At 53.6% G+C, this 17,966-nt stretch overlaps 1 protein-coding gene across 1 annotated transcript in view; it reads left to right on the top strand.

Annotated features, from left to right (window-relative positions):
* The first annotated feature begins 11,911 nt into the window (after positions 1-11,911).
* TMEM63B (transmembrane protein 63B) overlaps positions 11,912-17,966 on the top strand; it is a 17,020-nt gene continuing 10,965 nt past the window's right edge. The window contains exons 1-3 of the mRNA XM_009574207.1: positions 11,912-12,088; positions 12,700-12,779; positions 14,530-14,568. Coding sequence (XP_009572502.1) covers positions 11,912-12,088; positions 12,700-12,779; positions 14,530-14,568 — 296 coding nt within the window. The remainder of the gene's footprint in view (positions 12,089-12,699; positions 12,780-14,529; positions 14,569-17,966) is intronic.

Consider the following 17,966-nt stretch of genomic DNA (forward strand, 5'->3'; position numbering starts at 1 on the left):
TTAGTTCTTCTGTGTGATGCTGGTCTGTCTGGGCAGGAGGGCCCTTCCTGACGTCACCTCCAGCAGCCCTTGGTGCACAGTATTTGGTGTGCTCCACATTTCTTCTGGGGTGACCTCCAAGCCATCTCCTTCATGTCAAGTCAGGATTTCAGTTGTCTTAGTAGGTGTGAGCACCCTGGCTTCGGCTGGGTCTGCGGGCAAGAGGAGCCCAGGTTACCAACTGCCAAGTCTTTAGTGGACTTTCATAGGCTTGATATTTGCTCTTGTGGAGCTGTGCTCCATGGATAAACAGTGACTCAGAGCGGCTTTGCCAGTTAAAGTACTGTTTCTTTGTTTGTCCTAACATTGAGATAGAGTGCGGATGACATGAGACTTGCACTGCTGCGTCTTACCAAAAATTCAATGCTCTCCTCCCAGTCCAAGCAGCCACTTTATCTCGCACACCTTTATCTGCGGGTCTGGGAGCCAGGCTGCTTGCCTTGAAGTACCACTTCGGTGTTCCTGGTCTCGGCTGGATGCCATTGTCTCTGTGCCCATTGCCCAACCGGCACTTTGTTCCCTGTGTTCCCAAGCCAGAGCCAGCTCCTCTTGCCAAGCCCCACGGGGTGGAGAGAGACCATTGAAAAGAAGAGCCCGGTCAGCATCTCTCAAGTGCTGGTGGCTGGCTGAGAGCCCGGCGTCCCCAGCCTGGTGCATTCGAGTGACTCCTGCCTGCGGACCCCAGACCCGGCAGTCGAAGGCAGGCAGAGCTGCCCTGAAAACTCATTCTTCCCAGCAGGTAAAGGTTTTTGGGGAGCTGCCTCTAGATTAGATCCCTCTGGCAGCGTCAGAGCAAACATCCTGCAGAAGAGCAATTGGGACATCTTTGGGCACTGATATGCCAAGTGAGGTCCAGCAGTTCTCTCTCTGTAGCACAGATGAGAGCTTGGGGGCAAGGACAGTCTCAAGGCTGTATTTAATGTCCCTGTCACTCTGCTATGACCTTTGTTATTTATTTAGTGCCCAGCAGGAGCTCAAAATTGGTGTCTCACAGCCTCTATCTCCCTTGCTGGAGTTCAGTAGCTGCTGGGACAGAGTGCATAAGGGGAACCGTGTGCCGTAAAGCCTTAAGGTTTTTCCAGCGTTACAGTGTCCCACTTTGGACATCCTTGTGGCCAAGGTTGCCCAGCTGCTCTTGGTTGTACTGGCTGCTGTGCCAGCCCTGTGCATAGTGGTGTGCTGCTGTTGCCGGAGCTCTGACTCCTGTCACGATTTCCCCAGCAGATGCAGAATGCTGGTTCCTAGATGTTCTGCTTGCTGGCGGCATCCAGACCTCTTGCTGTGAGAGCCCTTTGCTGATGTCTGCTGTTGTTGAGGAACAATTGACTTCTTTCCTACTCCTGCTGCGTCTGCCGAATCTCTTCTCAGCATGGAGTCGTAAAGAGAGCTCAATTCTGCCTGCTGCAGGGCTGTGATTACGTTGACCTTTGTTGCTTGCCTGTTCTGTGGGTCCTTTGTAGACCAACCCTGCAAGGCAAGCACTACCCTGGGAGTGCTGTAAGGAAGGTGAGGAAAGGGCGAGAACATCCCCAGCCTGCAAAATGCAAACACTTGGAGCTGCAGTCTCCTTAAGGACCTTTGAAAAGGATAGCCCTTTATTTGTTATAGGAAGGGTGCAGGTGCCAGGGTTTGGAGTAGATGGTCCTGTTGTTGTAGGAGCAACACTGAGAGGCTGCTCCTGCTGGAGGTTGTGCAGCATCCTGGCTGCTTGCTCACAAGGGAAGGGGTTTCCGTCTAGGCTTCCCAGTTTTACGTCCCGGGTATTTCCTGCTGGATGAGAGAGCCAGGCTGGTGGGCCCTTCCCTGCTAGTGCCAAGCTTCCTCACCTTCTGATGTGAAGGAGGGTTTTTCTGTGTGCTGCTAAGTGTTATCTCCAGGGATGCTGCTCTTAGCAGCCCATGCACCTGCTTTGCCACCGTTCCTGAATTGATGCAGGGTTTCAATTTTCCCGGGTCCCTATGGAGCATTTGCTAAAAGCAGGGGCATGAAGCTTTCTGAAGTACCATCCAAGAGACATAATGCCCCAACCCTGTGCATGCTGAGTGTGGTGTTGTCAGTGCTTAGGGCAGGAGGACCAGGCAAGAGGGAAGCTTACCCCCAATAACTCTGAATGAGCAGCTTGCATGCTGCAGAATAAGGAACAGGGATGCTCCCAGGGCTGACGCAGCAGGGTATCCTACCAGCCCCTGGTGAGGAACCAGCTGTGGAGCCCTGAGAGGCGGCTTCGACAACTCTGAGAGATGCTCCTTGCCACTGCTTGGTGACTCGCATCACCGAGGGTTTCCTTGGTGGGAAGTGCTGATCACACTGTGTAGGTAAGTGATTGTAATCATGCCCAGTAGACAAAATTCCTGTGTCTTTGAGCGCTGTGCTGCAAGGAGGTAGACTCCTGTCAGGCAGAAGTGAGGAGGAGGAAACAGTCAATGTGACCTTGAGAGACTAGCTCAAAAACCTGGTTTTATGAGAGAGATACACATATGCCTCACTCAAGAGGAAAAGCTGGGTGCAGATGAGAATACCCAGTCTGTGACGACTGGTAGGGGACAGATATGGGGCATGAGGGAAGGCAAGTATGTTAATACTCCCCTATGCACAAGAGGATTAAGATCAGAGATAAACAAGAAGCTCTAAGATGAGGTGAGCTTACAGAGGAAAAAGGGATGAGAGCTGGGAGAGGTGCAAAGCTCCTGCTAAAAATGTGTACCCATGCAAAACGAACAAGATAGCATTTGGTCACTTAAGAAATGGAGGGGAACATGGAAAAATTCAGAGTAAATAAGGGATCACCAGGGAGATTGGTCCATGTTTCAGCCAAGCCAGATGTCATGCGCCTGAACAGCTCTCCTTAACGGTGCTCGAAAGCCAAAGTGGTATTTGTGCAGTAAAGATCCTGTATGAATAATCACTCTCACCTAAAAAATGAACTATGGGAGAGCCAACCTGGGGCAGGCCCACAGATATGTTGCAAGGAAAGTGCAGACCATGTGCAAGTAATGTAAGTGCTGGTAATAGACATGCAGAAGATAACCAAGAAGCAACCCCTCAGGAACAGCCCATATGCTACTGGGATCCATAAACCAGCAGCTGAAAACCACTGGTGTTGAGAGATGGTGGAGTCTCCATCCTTGGGTTTAGAAAATGTCCATTGGGAATTGGTACAGTTGCTACTGCTGGGGTGTTGGGTGATAGGTGAGGAAGCCCTGTTTTCTGAGACTTACTCCCAACCAGGGCTTGGCTGCCATATGGCCACTGCTTTGCAGAATATACAGCATGAAGTCCAGCGCCTCGTCAGTCTCACCACTCAACTTATTTATGTTGCGTTTGCTGTATCGCTATCAGCATATGCCTACAGGAAACAAGGGAAGCCAAACAATGAGTGGTATTTCTTTATAGACTACAAAGTACAAGCTGGCAGACAAACTTGATTTCTCTCTGATAGATTTACAGCCCAGGAGCTTGAAGGGAAAGTGACAGGTAGATATATTTGGAACTAAAGTGTTTGATTCGGTGACTCATGAAATCTAACACTCAAAACTTAATGCGAATCAGGTTGGCTGTGACTCTGCCGTGCAGGCTGAGATCTGATTGATGTGGAGAACTGTTGGATAGGTTTGGGCTTCCTCTTGATGGCAGAGGAGGAGGTGGGCCCGTGCTGTGGATTAGGGTGGGACACATGGATAGGACCCTGGGGGCGCCCATGTGGCGTCGAGACTCCATAGTGTTTGTCAGGAGGCAAACAAGATGGGGATGGGGACCTCTCCTTAGTGGTGGAAAAATGCCAGGTGCCGTGGCTGTGTTAGTTCCTTGTAGCCAGATGGAGGCAGTCCCGCTGCCTTCTTGGCAGCAGAGCTGCAGCATGGTGTTGCACGGGTGCCGCTGTTCCACCAAATCTCCCTGGAGGGGAAGGGGTCACCATCAGCCTTTCCCTGATGGACAGACACCCCTTGCCCAGGAGCACCCAGTCCAAAGGGATGTGAAAACTGAGGCACGAGGACAGCAAGGTGCGACGTGGGAGCGAAACGCAGAGCCAGAGAGACCAAAGAGCCTTTAGGCTGAGGACAGATTAGCCAGCTGAGATGAGAGGAGCATGAACCACAGCGTACCAGGGTTTCGAGCCGTGGTACAGCCCCTCTTGGCATGGTACCTTATGTTCAGGGCACCATACGACTTGAAAGTGCTACCAGCAGATTGGAGGGAGTTCCTGTAAAAACGAGGCATAAAAAAGACCTAGCAGTCTGGAGCTAAATCCGTATTGCTTGGCAATGAAGACAGTTTCCAGTGGGCAAAGGTAGCATGAAGGGTTTTGCTGATGTTCAAAGGCAAGGTTTTGTGATTGACTGTCCTGGGTGATCTTGAAAGGGACAGAGTCATGAAATGGACAGGTTCCCTGACCTTCATGGAAGTTAGTGCCCAAAAGCTCTTCTCCTTGCTGAAAATCATGGATGAGAAAATAACCTCGAGGAAAGAAGTAGTGTTATGTGGCCTGGTCAAGGGAGGACTGTCAAGATGAAGTTGTGGAAATAAAATAGCTTGGTTTCACCTGAAACTTGAAGATTTCCCTGATGCTGAGATTCCCCAGCTTGTGGGGTGTTTTTTCCCAGGGAAGGGAGTTCTTCAAACAACCCTGTTTCACGCCATTGAAATGAAGGAGCAGCCCAGTACTGAGCCCCAGGAAGTAACCAGGGATCTCCAAAACATCTGTCTCCCTTCAGGATCACCCCTAGCAGCTTCAGGACAGAATGTCGGGAGGAGTTCCCCTCCTCCTTTTGGGTGGGGAAGCCATGCTTCCTTCCCGTTTTGCTTATGAAGTGATCTCTGTAGGTCTCGGTTGCCTTTAGGAGAAAATCACACCCATGTTTCTCAAGGATCCAAAGGCTCCCTGCTATTGCAGTCTACTTCCATCCCTGCCAGGCACCGTCCCAGTGCAGATGAGTCACCTGTGTGGTCAGCTGTGCTTACAGCTGTGCTGGGAGCAGGACCAGGGGTTCCTGAGCAGCGGGATGTACACAGCCAGCAGTACGCAAGCTGCCGCAAAGCGGTGCTCTGAGCAGTGTGGGGCCAGGGGCTGGCTGTGACGGTGACAGTACCTGCCAACACCGGGGCTGGGAGCTGATACACAAAAAAAGGTATGATGCCCTTTGCTGGTAGATGTTTGAGGCCTGATGCAAAGCCAGCTGGAAGGACTTTGGACCCAGGGCAAGTGTGCACTTAGTTTTCGCTTTGAAGAAGCCGAGCCTGCCAGATCAAAGCTTTGGAGGCCTGGTGTCTGCTTGGCTAGCTCATACAGATGATGAAGTATGCAGGGAGCTTGTGTGTTGACTGGAGGAGATGGAGAGGAGGCAGAGAGATGCAGGGCCTTGGCAGGCCCTCCTCCTTCCTGGTGATACAGGACTGATCCCTGTTGTATGCTCATCAGTGCTTTGCCCAGGCTTGTTTGAAATGCACTGGTAGCACATTTGCTTCTTGATGCTTTTTCCCTTGGCCTGCAGATCGCGTTCCTCCTCACTGCACCCGGCGCGTCAGCACTTCTCCAGGCTTCAGCTGCCTGAAAGCCCCATGCCAGGTCTGAAGCATGGTGCAGCGCAGCTTTTCCACCTCTCTGTCTGCAGCAAGAGTGCTATTTACCCCTTTTTTTTGCTGCCGTACTCTGGGAAAGGCTTTCGGCTAATTTGCAAGCCCCCTTCTCCTCGTCTCTCCTGAGGCTTTTCCCTGCTTGCATGCCAAGAGTTGGACTCTTCTTCCTGTGGTCTGTTTGCGGCTGCAAGCGGTTTGCACAGAGCTCTGCTGGGCTTCGCCATGGAGGTGCAGGTAACCTAGGTGGCTGTTTTGGAGGTGAAGAGGCTCCCTCAACCTTGGGTGTCAGCTGCTGCCTGAGGGTCTCAAGTGCCCCGTGTAGTCAGGTCTGTGCTGCCCTGGCAGGCAGGGGCTCAGGGTGGCACGTCCTCTGGGCTCAGGTCCCTGGCGTCACGGCGTGGATCACCTGTGGTGCTCGGAAGACCCCAGAGGAGCAGGTCTGCTAAGTACAGGCCATGCACCCAGCACCCTCTGGGGCCAGGAACCAAAACGCACCTCACCTCCCTGAACATCATATCCTAGAGATTTAGCAAATTTTGGTTGTTTGTTTTGTTTTTTTTTTTTATCCTGGAAATCTCTAGTATCCTAACCCCAGACCTGCTGGTATCTGCCTGCCTGTCTCTGTGCCCCCAACTTGTTTTGAAACTGTCACATTTCCATAAACGAATGCATCTCTACTGGAGCACAGTTTTGCTGTTCTAATTACAGATGGGGTTATTAACATTTACCGGTGAGAAAACAAATGAACGTAGCTTGTGTGCTTACGTCGTTCTGGCTGCAAGTGCAGGCATATGCTTTATTGATTTATATTTTTCTGCAAGCGTTTCTCAGGACATCTCCTCATGTCTGGCTGACATCAGTGGTGTGGCTGGAAGAACACAGCTAAACACTTGCCCATGTCTGTGCATCTGTCTGCCTGTAAGCCGGCTGCCCAGTTTCTGCATCAGTCCTGCCTGAGTCCCAGCAAAGTGCTCTCTCTTTCTTCTTTCCTCCTGGTGCCAGGGATTTGGCAGAGGATGCGAGTGCTGGGCATGAGGGGCAGAGACTCCAGGGTGAGCTTGCGAGGAGAATGGGAAATGCTCCATTTGGGAGGGCCTGCAGTGCTATTTTTATTCTGCCGTGCCGTGGCAGAGTTCAGCGTGGGGCAGGCAGCCTCCTCAATGGGCGCCTCCTGGTCCCCTGCCCTGCAAGAGCTCCTCGGGCCTCTGCCAGGTGTCACCTCCTGCCCAAACTGTGGGATGACTCCGTGAGCATCCTGATGCACACTCTGCAGGCTGACACACAGACATGGAAGGGCCAAGGCATGTCATCCTGGCATTCCCAGCCTCATGCCACCTTCTTCCCTCAGAAAGGGAGCATGGAGGCTTGCTTGGCTCCTACGTGGGTGCTCATCAAAGACGAAAACCCAGCGAGCTGTGCTGACCTGCAGGCCAAGGACAAAGGCGAGGAGGAGGAGAGCCCCTGCCCTGCTGGGTCTGCCAAGCCCTCGAGAGTGGCGGTTCCTAGGACTGCATTTGCACAGGGTTTAGCAGGCGGGAGCTGGGCTGGAGGCTGCGTGCACTGCAGGGCCTGGTGGGATGTGCTTTAGGGACTTCAGCTAGGAAGTGGGATGTCTCTGCTCCTGACGTGGGGGTAGAAACATGGGGCAGTGTGGACACGCCAGTCCTGCTGGGGACGTAGAGGCTGTGGTGTGGGGCAGGGAGCAAGCTTCTCTGGGGATGGGGGAAGCAGAGGGACTGCTGTTCCTCCCTCCATCCTTCCCGCTGCTCATAGAGAAGGGGCTGGAGTCCAGTATTGCTGAATAAGAGCCAAAAATGCCTTTTGGCAAGTCTTTCTGTGCTGTCCTTGCTGTTTTGAGGAAGCCAACATTAAATGCACAGAGTTCAGGAGGGGAAGCTCTGGGGCTTGCATGGGACCTGGTCTGATGTCCTGCTCTTATTGCCTCCTTGGATCCGCTGTGTGCTGTGGTGGGAAGCCGTGCTCACGGTCAGGAAAGGGCTTCGACGCCTCGGGCTGGTTCCCACCGCCCCAGCCCTCGCAACAGCTTCCCACCAGCACTCTGCGCCTTGGCTCTCTTGATACGCAGGAGTTCGTGCTGATGTTAGCATCTCAGCCCAGGCGGAGCCAAGCTTGCCCTGTCCTACAGCCCTCGAGGGGAAGGAGGGACCAGGAAAGGCATCTTTAACCACGTCCCGGTACAGCACAGCCTGTGTGGTCACAGGGGCTCTCTTACCTGCGGTGGCAGGATAGGTGTGAGGAGGCACCCAGGGTCCTTCCCCAGAGGCAGGCAGTGGGATCTGAACAGAAAGCTTTGCAAAACCATATCTTCCTTGGGTGGAGGCAGGGCATCGGGTGTATTTGGGGAGGGAGGCAGTTGTTGCTGGAGAAGTCCCCTTCTCCCTCCTGCGCTGCCAGAGGGGATTTCCTTTCATAATCGGGAAGTAGGCTGCTGTGCCACAAGACTGTGCTCGCTGCGAGTGCTGCCTTTCCTCCCCGCCTGTGCTTTGCTTAAAACCCTGCACCCAACATGGGCTGCCTCCAGGACTACCTTGCAACACGGGACACATTGCAGCATGCCCTGCCTGACTGAGGGCGGGGACAGAGGGTCCCCTGGAGTGGCTGTCTGATACCAAGGTGCAAACCGAGCGTGAGGGCAGAGGTATTGCCAGGCCCACGGGTTGCGCTGTGTCTGGCAAGACCAGCCAGCCTCCTGCTCAGCTGATAGGCTCCTGGAAAAGGTCTTTGGATGAAGGATACTAGGTAGGCACTGTTGATTGAGACTGCAGAGATGGTCACCAAGCTTTTTCTTAGTTGCCTAATTAGTGTTGTAACCCCAGAAGAAGCTGGGCACCTTGGTGGGTTTGGCTGAAGTGATGTGGCGGCAGGTCGCCTCTAGCCTGCTGCCAGGTGTGCCTGCAGCTGGGGGAGCCGGAAGGGCAGAAGTGCTCCAGACATCCCTGCAAGCTTTCCCAGCCTTCCCACACACCTGAAGCACCACTGTCTCCATGGGGAGCCCCTTCTTGTGCTTACCAACAAGGTGGGAGGTTGCATACCTAAGGATGGTGCTGACTGCTGCTGTGCCGCCTTGCTGGGCTAATGAAAAGGCAGTGTAAGCCTTGGGCATATGCCACAGCTTTTCCATTAGTGGGTGTTCTGGCTGGGTTACTGGAAAGGCTAGGAAGGTTTATCTCCAGTCCCTTCCAGCCCATCCTCTAGGCTTCAGAAAAAAAAAAAACATCTCTGGGACCTGTCTCTGTGAAACGTGGTTTAAATTACCCATAGGCTTGCAAAGTTTGTCTTGAACACATAATGGTTTGTACAAATAATGATTATGATAGGGTCGTAGGCAATGTGAGCATATGAGCCTCATTTCTTTTAGAAAGACGACCGGAAAATGGGGCTATAAAACATGCAGGAATGAGGTAAACAGTTTGGTCTCTGCAGAGGAAAATCATACTTCCCTGATCTGTTGGAAGTCTTTCAGTACTTCGATAAAATAGTAGGTAATATTCGGCCAGCTTGTGTAACTTGCTTGGATGTTCAGAAAACCTCTGAAATTCCTCTCAAAAGACTGCCAAGAAAACTGTCCGCTGGAGGAGATATAGAGTCCTGGATCAAAAACTGGCTGAGGGTCCACAAACAAAGCCTAGGAGTGAATGAGGAATTTCAGTGTGAGACAAGAGCAGAGGCATGAGGTCCTTTGATATTAATGACCCAGAAAAGATAATGTGCAGCAAGGTACCCAAAATCTGCCGATACCCTGGAGTCATTCAGATTTGTAAAGATGAAGTGACTCCAAAGTGACACCACGTGAAGCGAAGTGGTGTGAGGCGATGAGAAAGCGGGTACTGAGAAGCGTGCAGGGCGTATTGGAAGGAATGATTTGTTCTGGGGCACGGCTAGCTTCTAAATTCCCGTGGCTACTCAGGGCAGCAACATTGCAGGCTGGTTACAGAGATGCTTTTCCTCAATACACAAAGATGCCATCGGAGAAGTAAATCATGCTCACCTGCACAAGCAGTAGCGTAAGGAGAGATGCTGAGAGCATCAGGATGCTGTTCTGGCAGTCAAGGTCACTTCCCTACCCAGGATATCGTATGCGGTTCTGGTCACCTTTCCGTAGCATCAAAAGAGAGGATATATTGGGGATGTGCGGTGAGAGTGGTTAGAGCTGGAAGACATCTCGTGTTATAGGAAGGAGAGGGCACTTAATAGTAGTGAGCTTAGTAGGTCTAGAAAAAGCAGAGACTTTTATTCTTTGCCTTTTCTCACTATGCAAGGAGAACTGAAGGCTGTGGAATTGCAGTGGGGTCATAGTCTTTTACTCAACATCTGGAACTCGTTGTTGCAAGATACCATTTACAACCTAAAAGTTTACAAGATTCCCAAAAAGAGGAATGAGGGGTATTTCTCTTTGCAATGAGTTCATCTAGGCTGGCGCTTCGGAGGTAGAAACAGAGGGCTATAACCATTCACACTCCAAAGCGTGTGACTTTCTTTTGGTGAGTCTCATCCCATCATTTCTTCCCATCCTTCCCCTGGAGTTTCCGAGTCTCTCGTTAATTCAGCCAGGGTGAATTATCCTGCCTGGCTCCCCACTTGGTTCCCAACTGTGATCTCATGGCTTGGCTTTCTTTTCCTGCTTTTCTACTCCCTTTTTCTGCTCCCGCCAGCCCTGCTCCAGCTTTGTACCTGTGAATAACTCTTAACAGGCTGCTTGGTGGCTTTTCCAATTTGGCTGACCACCCTCAATGCCTGTACCCAGCTGGGCTTTTGCTTGTCGCGGTGCCCTTTGTCATTGGTGTTTCAGCTGGTTTGCAGCTGTGCATCTGTACCAGCTGAGCCAGGAGGGATCACTTTGAAGCCGAGCTCTCTAGGACACCGCAGCGAGTGGTTTGGTGGTCGTTATCCAGCCAGCGTTGTGCTGTGATGCTGATTAAATCTCTGCAGCCAGGCAGGAGATTGCCAGGATATACCCATGAGCTGGAGGGAAGAGCCCTGCGCCCTCTCCGCTAGTGTCACCATCCAACACAGAGCTAGAAGGGCAGGGCTGGTGGCAGGGGGCATCTCTGGGACAAGAGGCTGAAGGCAGCACAGGGCAGTGGTGGTGGCTTTCTCGTGCTTTGGGCGAGTGACAGCTCTTTTGCCCAGCCCACCAGGATGGCATTTCTGGGCTTGGGTAAAGAGCCCCTGAGTGTTGCCCAGAAGTGAAGCTGTGCCAGCCAGCCTTTCTGTATGGTATGTGCTGGTAGTGAAGGATTTGGGGTAGTTGGTGGATGCTGGATAAGAGGGGTGGTTCAGGGATCGGCAGCCTGGGTGGATCTTCCTGTCTGTTATCGCTGCTTCCTTCTGCAGCTGATGGGGTTTTATCTCCCCCGTTCCACAAAGCGGTTGTGTTTCTGCTGTCGATTTGTCGTTTCTGGACCATGCCGGTGATGCTCAATTTGCATTTATCCATTGCTAGCATGGTCTTCTCTGTGTTTCCCATGGAGCTGCTCTGCACAAGAGGAAGATCTCCCCATGTCCAAGCAGTGATCCTGCAGTGATGCTAACTCAAGCCCCGCTGCGGGTCTTGTAGCAATTCGGGGAGGGTACTGAAATAAATAAAATATTTGACCAGCTAAATAATAGAGCCTAAGCCTCCTCTCTGCCCTCTGTGTGGTTGCATCTAAATGCATCCAAGTCAGAGGAAGGAAAGAAAACAAGCAGGAGGTGTAACCAGCCCCTGATGGGTGCCCTGGGAGCTGGGGCTGAGGCCTGCAGTGAATGGAGGTGGTGATTCAGCCTAATAAAGCCAATGGCACGCAGCCAGGCAAAGGAAATTGTGGGATCATGATGCAGCAACTGCCCTGTAGCAGTTTGTTTCCATCATCCAGACGTGACTTCATGTCCCCACCACCCCACCCTTTAGTTCTTTCCTGTACCTCAACGTTCTCCCTGCTGAGGGGAAGGAGCTGAGACACCGTGTCCTCAAGAAGAGTAGTTGTCCGTGAGAAAGGGGTGCACTTAAATGGCGTGAGACTTGGGGAACAAAGAAGGGAGCTCTGGGACTGTGCGTTGTGGGACCATAGCTGCTGAAGCACCCAGGCTCTTCCAGCACCCCCCAAACTCAGCAGGCTTCTCCAGATGACCTTGTCCCTGGACACTGGTTCCCAGGGAAATCCTATAGCGCAGAGGAGCCTGATATAGCAGGCAAGGTTGGCCCCTGACTCCAGCAGGGCTATGCTGTCGTCCAGCTGGTGTGCATCTAACCAGGCCTTTCTCTCCTTTCCCCAGGGAAGACGATGAAGCTGTAGAGATGCTTCCCTACGTGATCGCCACCCTGGGCTCAGCAGGGGCCACCTGCAAAGCCTCCACATGCAACAACAGCACCAAGGACTACTGCTACAGTGCCCGCATCCGCAGCACTGTGCTGCAGGGGCTGCCCTTCGGTGGGGTGCCCACCGTCCTAGCCCTCGACTTTATGTGCTTTCTCGTAAGTCTACCTACTGTTGCTCCAGCACCTTCTCCCCTAATTAGCTGTGAAGGGAGGACTGTGGTCAGGTGGTTAGAATTGAGGGCCCCAAATGCCATCCCGGACTTTATGGCCCTCATTGTGTCCCTTAGCCACTGTGGGCTTAGCCGCTATTGACTTAACTCCAGTACCATCGCACTGAGCCCATGGAAGGCTGTTGCAAATTTTCCTAAGGACATGGGTCAGGTTAGGTCAGTCCTGCATCCCAAAACGCCTGCTTATGGTGCCAAATCACTGCAGCTTTACCCACCCAAAGGCTTTGCTTGTTCCTCCTTAAGAACTGCAGGACCACAGATGCTGTAGCCGTAATCTTGCCTCTTTGAGACCTGAAAGCCTTTTGATCCTGTGGCTAACTTAGCTACTGTGTGTTGCATCCTGGACCTCTGCCTCCCACAGCCATCCAGATAGTCTGATTTTAACAGCCCTGGGGAACTTCTGCTGTCCCATGGCCTCAGTATACTGAGCAGTCTTGTCCCCTCCTACCCTCCCTGTTCCTGTGGCTCTGCATGCAGAGGATGAGGACAGAGCTGGACAATGCCTCATCTCACAGTTTCTCCTTTGCTTTCTTCTAGGCACTGTTGTTTGTCTTTTCAATTTTGCGTAAAGTTGCTTGGGACTACGGACGCCTGGCCCTGGTGACTGATGCTGACAGGTAAGCGTGGGAGAGGGGCAGGAAAACAAGGCATGTGCCGGAGGCAGCTGGGGAGGAGGGTCAAGCATGCCAGTTGTATCCCCTGAGCTCCAGGAACAGGAAAAATGCCCGCTTACTGGCTTCTTTGTTACAGCATCCTTCTCCCAACACAGGGAGTGGTCCCCACTGGCTCCATATTACCTATGGCCCCTACAGAGTGACAGAGGTGTGCAGGGGCTCTTACAGAGGAACAGCAGATGGAGGGAGGAGAGAGGAAAAGAGGTCACAGGAAGGGTGAGGGCTGCCACAGTGAAGGCTTTGTTAAGCCTCGGAAGGTGTCTTTGTGTCTCTGCTGGATGCAGCTCTTGTTAAGAGCACTTGAAAGTGGTGGGCTGCGTTTCCAGGTGCTAACGTGAGTTTAGCTCGCATCCCAAGTGCTGAGGAGTTGGTCTGGGTATGGATCCTTCCTGCCCAATGAATTCGTGGGCTACAGTGTCATTTGGCAAAAGCCAGGGCCCATTGGGGATGACAGCTCCACAGAGTGAGATGCTATTCTTATTTTTGCTGACAGCAGCAGGAAGGACAATGATTATTTTCTTCCAGTGCAGAACAAGGAGCTCTCCTTGATTAAGCTAGAGGGGTTGTGCAGGTAGTCCACCTCTCTCCAGGAGTGGTTTGCTGTGCCCGTGGTGCTTTGTCACATGCTGGAGGTAAAGTGTGCCTTCTGAAGGCTGGCTGTGGTAGGTTCTTCCTCCCCTTGATCAACTCCACGAGCTCGTCATGCCCAAAGGGTCAGATGGGGCTGAGCTCCAGCCTCTCTGGTTCCTTTGGCAATACAGATTCAAGCAAGCTGCTCTTGAGCACTCCCTGTACAACAGTGGAAAGATTGAGTTGTTTTCAGCACCAAACCAGGAACTCTTCTGGTCCTGGATAGCATGAGATAAGCAGCTGTGTCCCTGTGGCTCCTCTGCCCCTCCTTTCCTGGCCTGGCTCGGGAAATCGGGGGGCATTGGGGGAAAGTGAGGAGAAGGAAATAGCCGTATGAGACCTCACTGGGGAGAGGGCAGCAGGTCCTCAGGGTTAAGCTATCTGGAATCAGGCGCTCCCTGGTAGCCACAGGGGCTGCACAGCTCTGGCCTTCAGTGGGGAGAGAGGGGTGGCCCGTCTTGGAGGCAATGCTTGAAGCACCTTAGGTGCAAGGGAGTAGGAGCAGTGGCTGTAGGCAGAAAGGCAGAGGGGTGCCAGCTGTTTGGCGAGGGAGAGACATCATGGCTGTGGTAAGGGCTGTGGATCACCAGGACTGGGATCCCAGGGAGGAGCCCCTGCTGTTTGGTCCATCTACAGGGTGGGATGAGCATTTCAGGAGGGCGGGATGCAAGTGTGTTGGCTGCCTGGGTGGGGAGGAGAGGCATGGAAGGGAAGCTCAGATGGCAGCCAGGCAGCCCCAGCAGGCTGTCCTGCCTGGCCCTATCCCTCAGGAGCTCCCTGGGACGCCCATGGTGTGGAGCCAGGCCACCTTCCCAGCAAAGCCAGCTTCCCTTTAGCTGGCAGCAAAGCGCTCTGCCCCTGGGCCGGCGGGGGCTCCGGGTTGTTGTGGCTTAGGGTGGTGCTGGGCTCCGGAAGGAAGGTCTTCTCCAGCCTGACCATCAGCAGGTTTCTCTTCCTCAGGACGGTGTGGAGCCATGTCGGGTGCGTAGCTCCCTGCGAAGGAGGAGACCCAGCACCTGCTCCCATGGTTGTAACCTCTCCCTTTCTGTTTCTGTGCCCCCAGGCGCCGACGCTGGCAGACGGAGCGAGAGGAGCGGGAATAGTATGTTGTTTTTTCAGGGTCTCGTTTCTTCTCTCTCTCTTGCTCGCACTCTCTCTCTTTCTCCTTTTCTCTTGCAGTTTTCTGTCCTGCTTCTGAACTAATCTAAGTGGCTGGGAGTTCAGGCTTGGATTTGTGCCTCTTGGTGGATTCATGCTCTTCTTTTTTCCTCCCCTTTGTGTCAGCCACTACCACAGCTGGATGCACTCTGGTTTTCTCCTAGTAGCCCTTAAATGCTCCCTGAGGGCAGCAGTGCCAAGGAGCTCCCAGTCCCAGCCAAGGTGGAGGGTGCCACGTCACATACCCTGCTCTACCTGCCCATGTCCAGCTATCCCGCCTTACGATGGAGAAAATACAGTTGCCTGAGCCTGCAGCATACTCGGGTCTCCCATGAACAGGGGAGCCTTCTTTGCCTGGTCCCTTTTGTACCAGGGTGCCATGAGTGCTGCTCCCATGCCAGCTGCAAGGGCAGGCGGGTGCATAGAGGGAATCTCACAGGCAGTTGCAAGACTTCTCTCTTTTTCCTTCACCCCATGAGGCTGCCAGGACTAGGGCAAGTGTTGGCCCTTGTCCCTTGCCACCTACCCCCGGCTGGCAGCATGCCTGGCAAGGCAGCACCTTTGTCCCTTCTCTCTCCCCCTGCAGAAGCAAACTTCCTGCCTCAGTGCTGCTGAGAGCATCCTTCAGCACCTTGGCCTAGTGTTGCCCATTAAGCACTGCCATGGACCTTCCCTCCCTGCTTTTTCATCTTTCTTGCTGTTTTTATGCCTAAGAAAAGAGCATCCCCCTTGCCTTGCTGACTGGCTGGGTGGTGCATGCTGCAGAGGGTACAATCAGCTGGCAGGACAGAGCCTGCGATGGTCACTCCAGCTAGGCTGATGCATGTCTGAGGCCAGGGGAGCAAGCTGCAGCCTCATCTCTCATACTCCATCACTTGCAAAGCGGGTACCTGCCACTGCTACTGCCTTCAGAGGGTACAGGAACGCTCCTGTTTTTGTAGTTGCTCCTTGCCCCCAAAGGAGAGCAGAGCAATCGGAGTTGTGAAAACAGAGGTGGTGGTAGCTGTGGTACATGGCACAGAGGGGACCCCTCGCTCATGCTTGAGTGCTTCACTAGCAGTTGGCCCTGATTCAGGTGTGTCTGGCAACTTTTCACTGCTAACACCTTGCGGGGGAGTAAGACGGTGATAGCAGAGCCATCATGTTCTGAGCCTTCTCAGGAGGGCTGCCTCAGTTATCCTCACGAGTGCTCATCTCTCTCCAGGAGGCTGCTTCTTCCTGCTCCCATTCTTCATCTGGGCTTGCTGGAGCTCTCTGTGGACCCCCCCAAACCTACTGCTTGAGCTGCGATGGTGTTGGTAGCCAGAAGCTTCCAAATGCCTGTGAAGGTCAGCAAAGAAGCCTTGTCCTGGCTGTGCTCCTCCAAGGCTGGTGGCACCTTCCCATCCCAGCTGTTCTCTGTGCTGGGGCGCAATGGCACATGGTGGGTTAGGGACACGTGTGCGCCGCCTGGTGCTCCCAGGCCTTGAATGTGCAGCATCACTCTTGGTGCAGGAGGACATCCTCCTCAGATGTGTCCCTTTGCCTGAGAACTGGCAAGCGCCCTTGTCCTGCCCCTTGCCAGGGCTTGTGGTAGCCATCAGCAGTCTTAATCGGTGACTCAGTCTGCACTGGGAGATCGTGGCAACCCACCTGCGCCTCTGTGTGTAAGGGAAGTGATCACAGAGCCCTGTGGGGCTTGCCACCCACAGAGCCACCTCCTGCCTCGCACTGCAGCAAGCCCCTTCCACAGCATGCCTGCGAGCCTGGAGCCTGCGATTCCCTTGGCCTGATGCTAGCCATGCCTTGGACCCCGTCCTTCTCCCTCCCTGGCATGGCTGGCACCAAATCTGGGGGAGCGGGCAGGGTCCCACCTTAATCTTCTTGTGGTGTAGGGCAACCTTGCCTCCACCCACTTGCTTTGTTAGTGCTTTGCTTTAAAAAGCCACCAGCTAGGTGCAGGTACCGTTGGAGCTCCCTCTTCAGCTTCCCATCTTTAGCAAGGTTTGGCCCCTTCTGTCTTCTCAGCACTGCTGGTTATCCTAATTATCATCTCTGCACCCTGCTGAATGGAGCTGAGTTAGCCTGGTCATCTCATAATATGACACTCTTCTGTTTTTCCCTCAAGTGCTGCTTGTGCTCTGTCCTCTGCTTTTCCGGTACTGAGGAGCCAAAAGCACACTGTCATTGTGCTGGGCTCTCCTTGGGGCTGCGGACAGCAGAAACTCACCCTCTGTCCCTGTGCCCAGCTGGAAGGCCTCTGAAAACTGAAGGTCCGAGAGCTTGGTCGAAACTCGCTCTGTCCCTCCAGCAGAGCAGGGTGTTGGGCTGCGCGGTCGCAAGGCTGCACACCACTGTCTAATCTGCACTCCTGTAGTCCCATGACCTTCAGCTAATCTCCTTTCCCCTCTCTCCGTTACTTCCAGCTAGGGACTCAGCAGGTGCTGCTCTGCTCTGAGGGAAGCCACGTGTCCCTTCCTCTTTCCTTCGGCAGGGTCACGAGGGTCTTTGCTTGGTCTCCTTCCCATAGTGTCATCCACCTCATCCCTAGCACTTGTCTCTCAGCTGCTTCTTCTCCAGGTTCTTGTCCATCTGATCCTCCTTGAGCCTGTACTGGTTACAGGGAGACCATGTTTTCATCTGTTTTTTCCTTTGCTTCTAGCCTTCAGATCAGCCATATCTCTTCTTGCACCTCCAAGGTCCCAGCCTGCTATTACCATCTTGCAAGTGCTATTTAATTTAGGTCTCTGGACCGTTTTCTTGTCTCCTTTGCCAGCTGCCCTCCGCCTCCATTCATAGTGGGGGCTATTGTCTGCATTGGATGCTTCTGCTGCAGGTTCTTCATCTAGGTCCCTGCCCGCATGTGGAGTAAAGCGGTCTGGGATATTCACCTCTCTTGTTTTCCTGTCCTTTAGCCTCTGGTCATTCACTTCTAGCTGCCTGCCCCGCTCCTGCTGGAGGGATTTCCAGGCAGGAGGCCCAGCTGAGGCTGTGGAGCAGGTTGGGCTGAGCCTGGCTCCAGACAGCGCAGCCGCTGGGGCTCAGCTGCATTCCTTCTTCTCCTGGGTTTCCCTGCACTGAAGCACTAAGGGCAGGGAGGACTGGTGTAGTGGGAATACAGCCCACCAGACTCCCAGCCTTCCTCTTCCCTAGGGCGAGTGAGGCCCGCCAGGCCCTCAGGACAGGAGCCGCTGCCAGCGCCTCTGGAGTGCCGGGGCTGCCGCCTCGTGGCCGCACCGGAGCCAGAGGGGCTGCAGCACCCTCTGCTTCCCACCTCCTCTGCTCTAGCTAAACCCTGCACTAAACAGACCTCATCTCTCCGTGGCAGCTGCTGGCAGCCCCTCCCGGCCGGGGGTGGCGGCT

Source organism: Fulmarus glacialis, unplaced genomic scaffold, assembly GCF_000690835.1.
Source record: "Fulmarus glacialis isolate BGI_N327 unplaced genomic scaffold, ASM69083v1 scaffold8433, whole genome shotgun sequence".
Lineage (NCBI taxonomy): Eukaryota > Metazoa > Chordata > Aves > Procellariiformes > Procellariidae > Fulmarus > Fulmarus glacialis.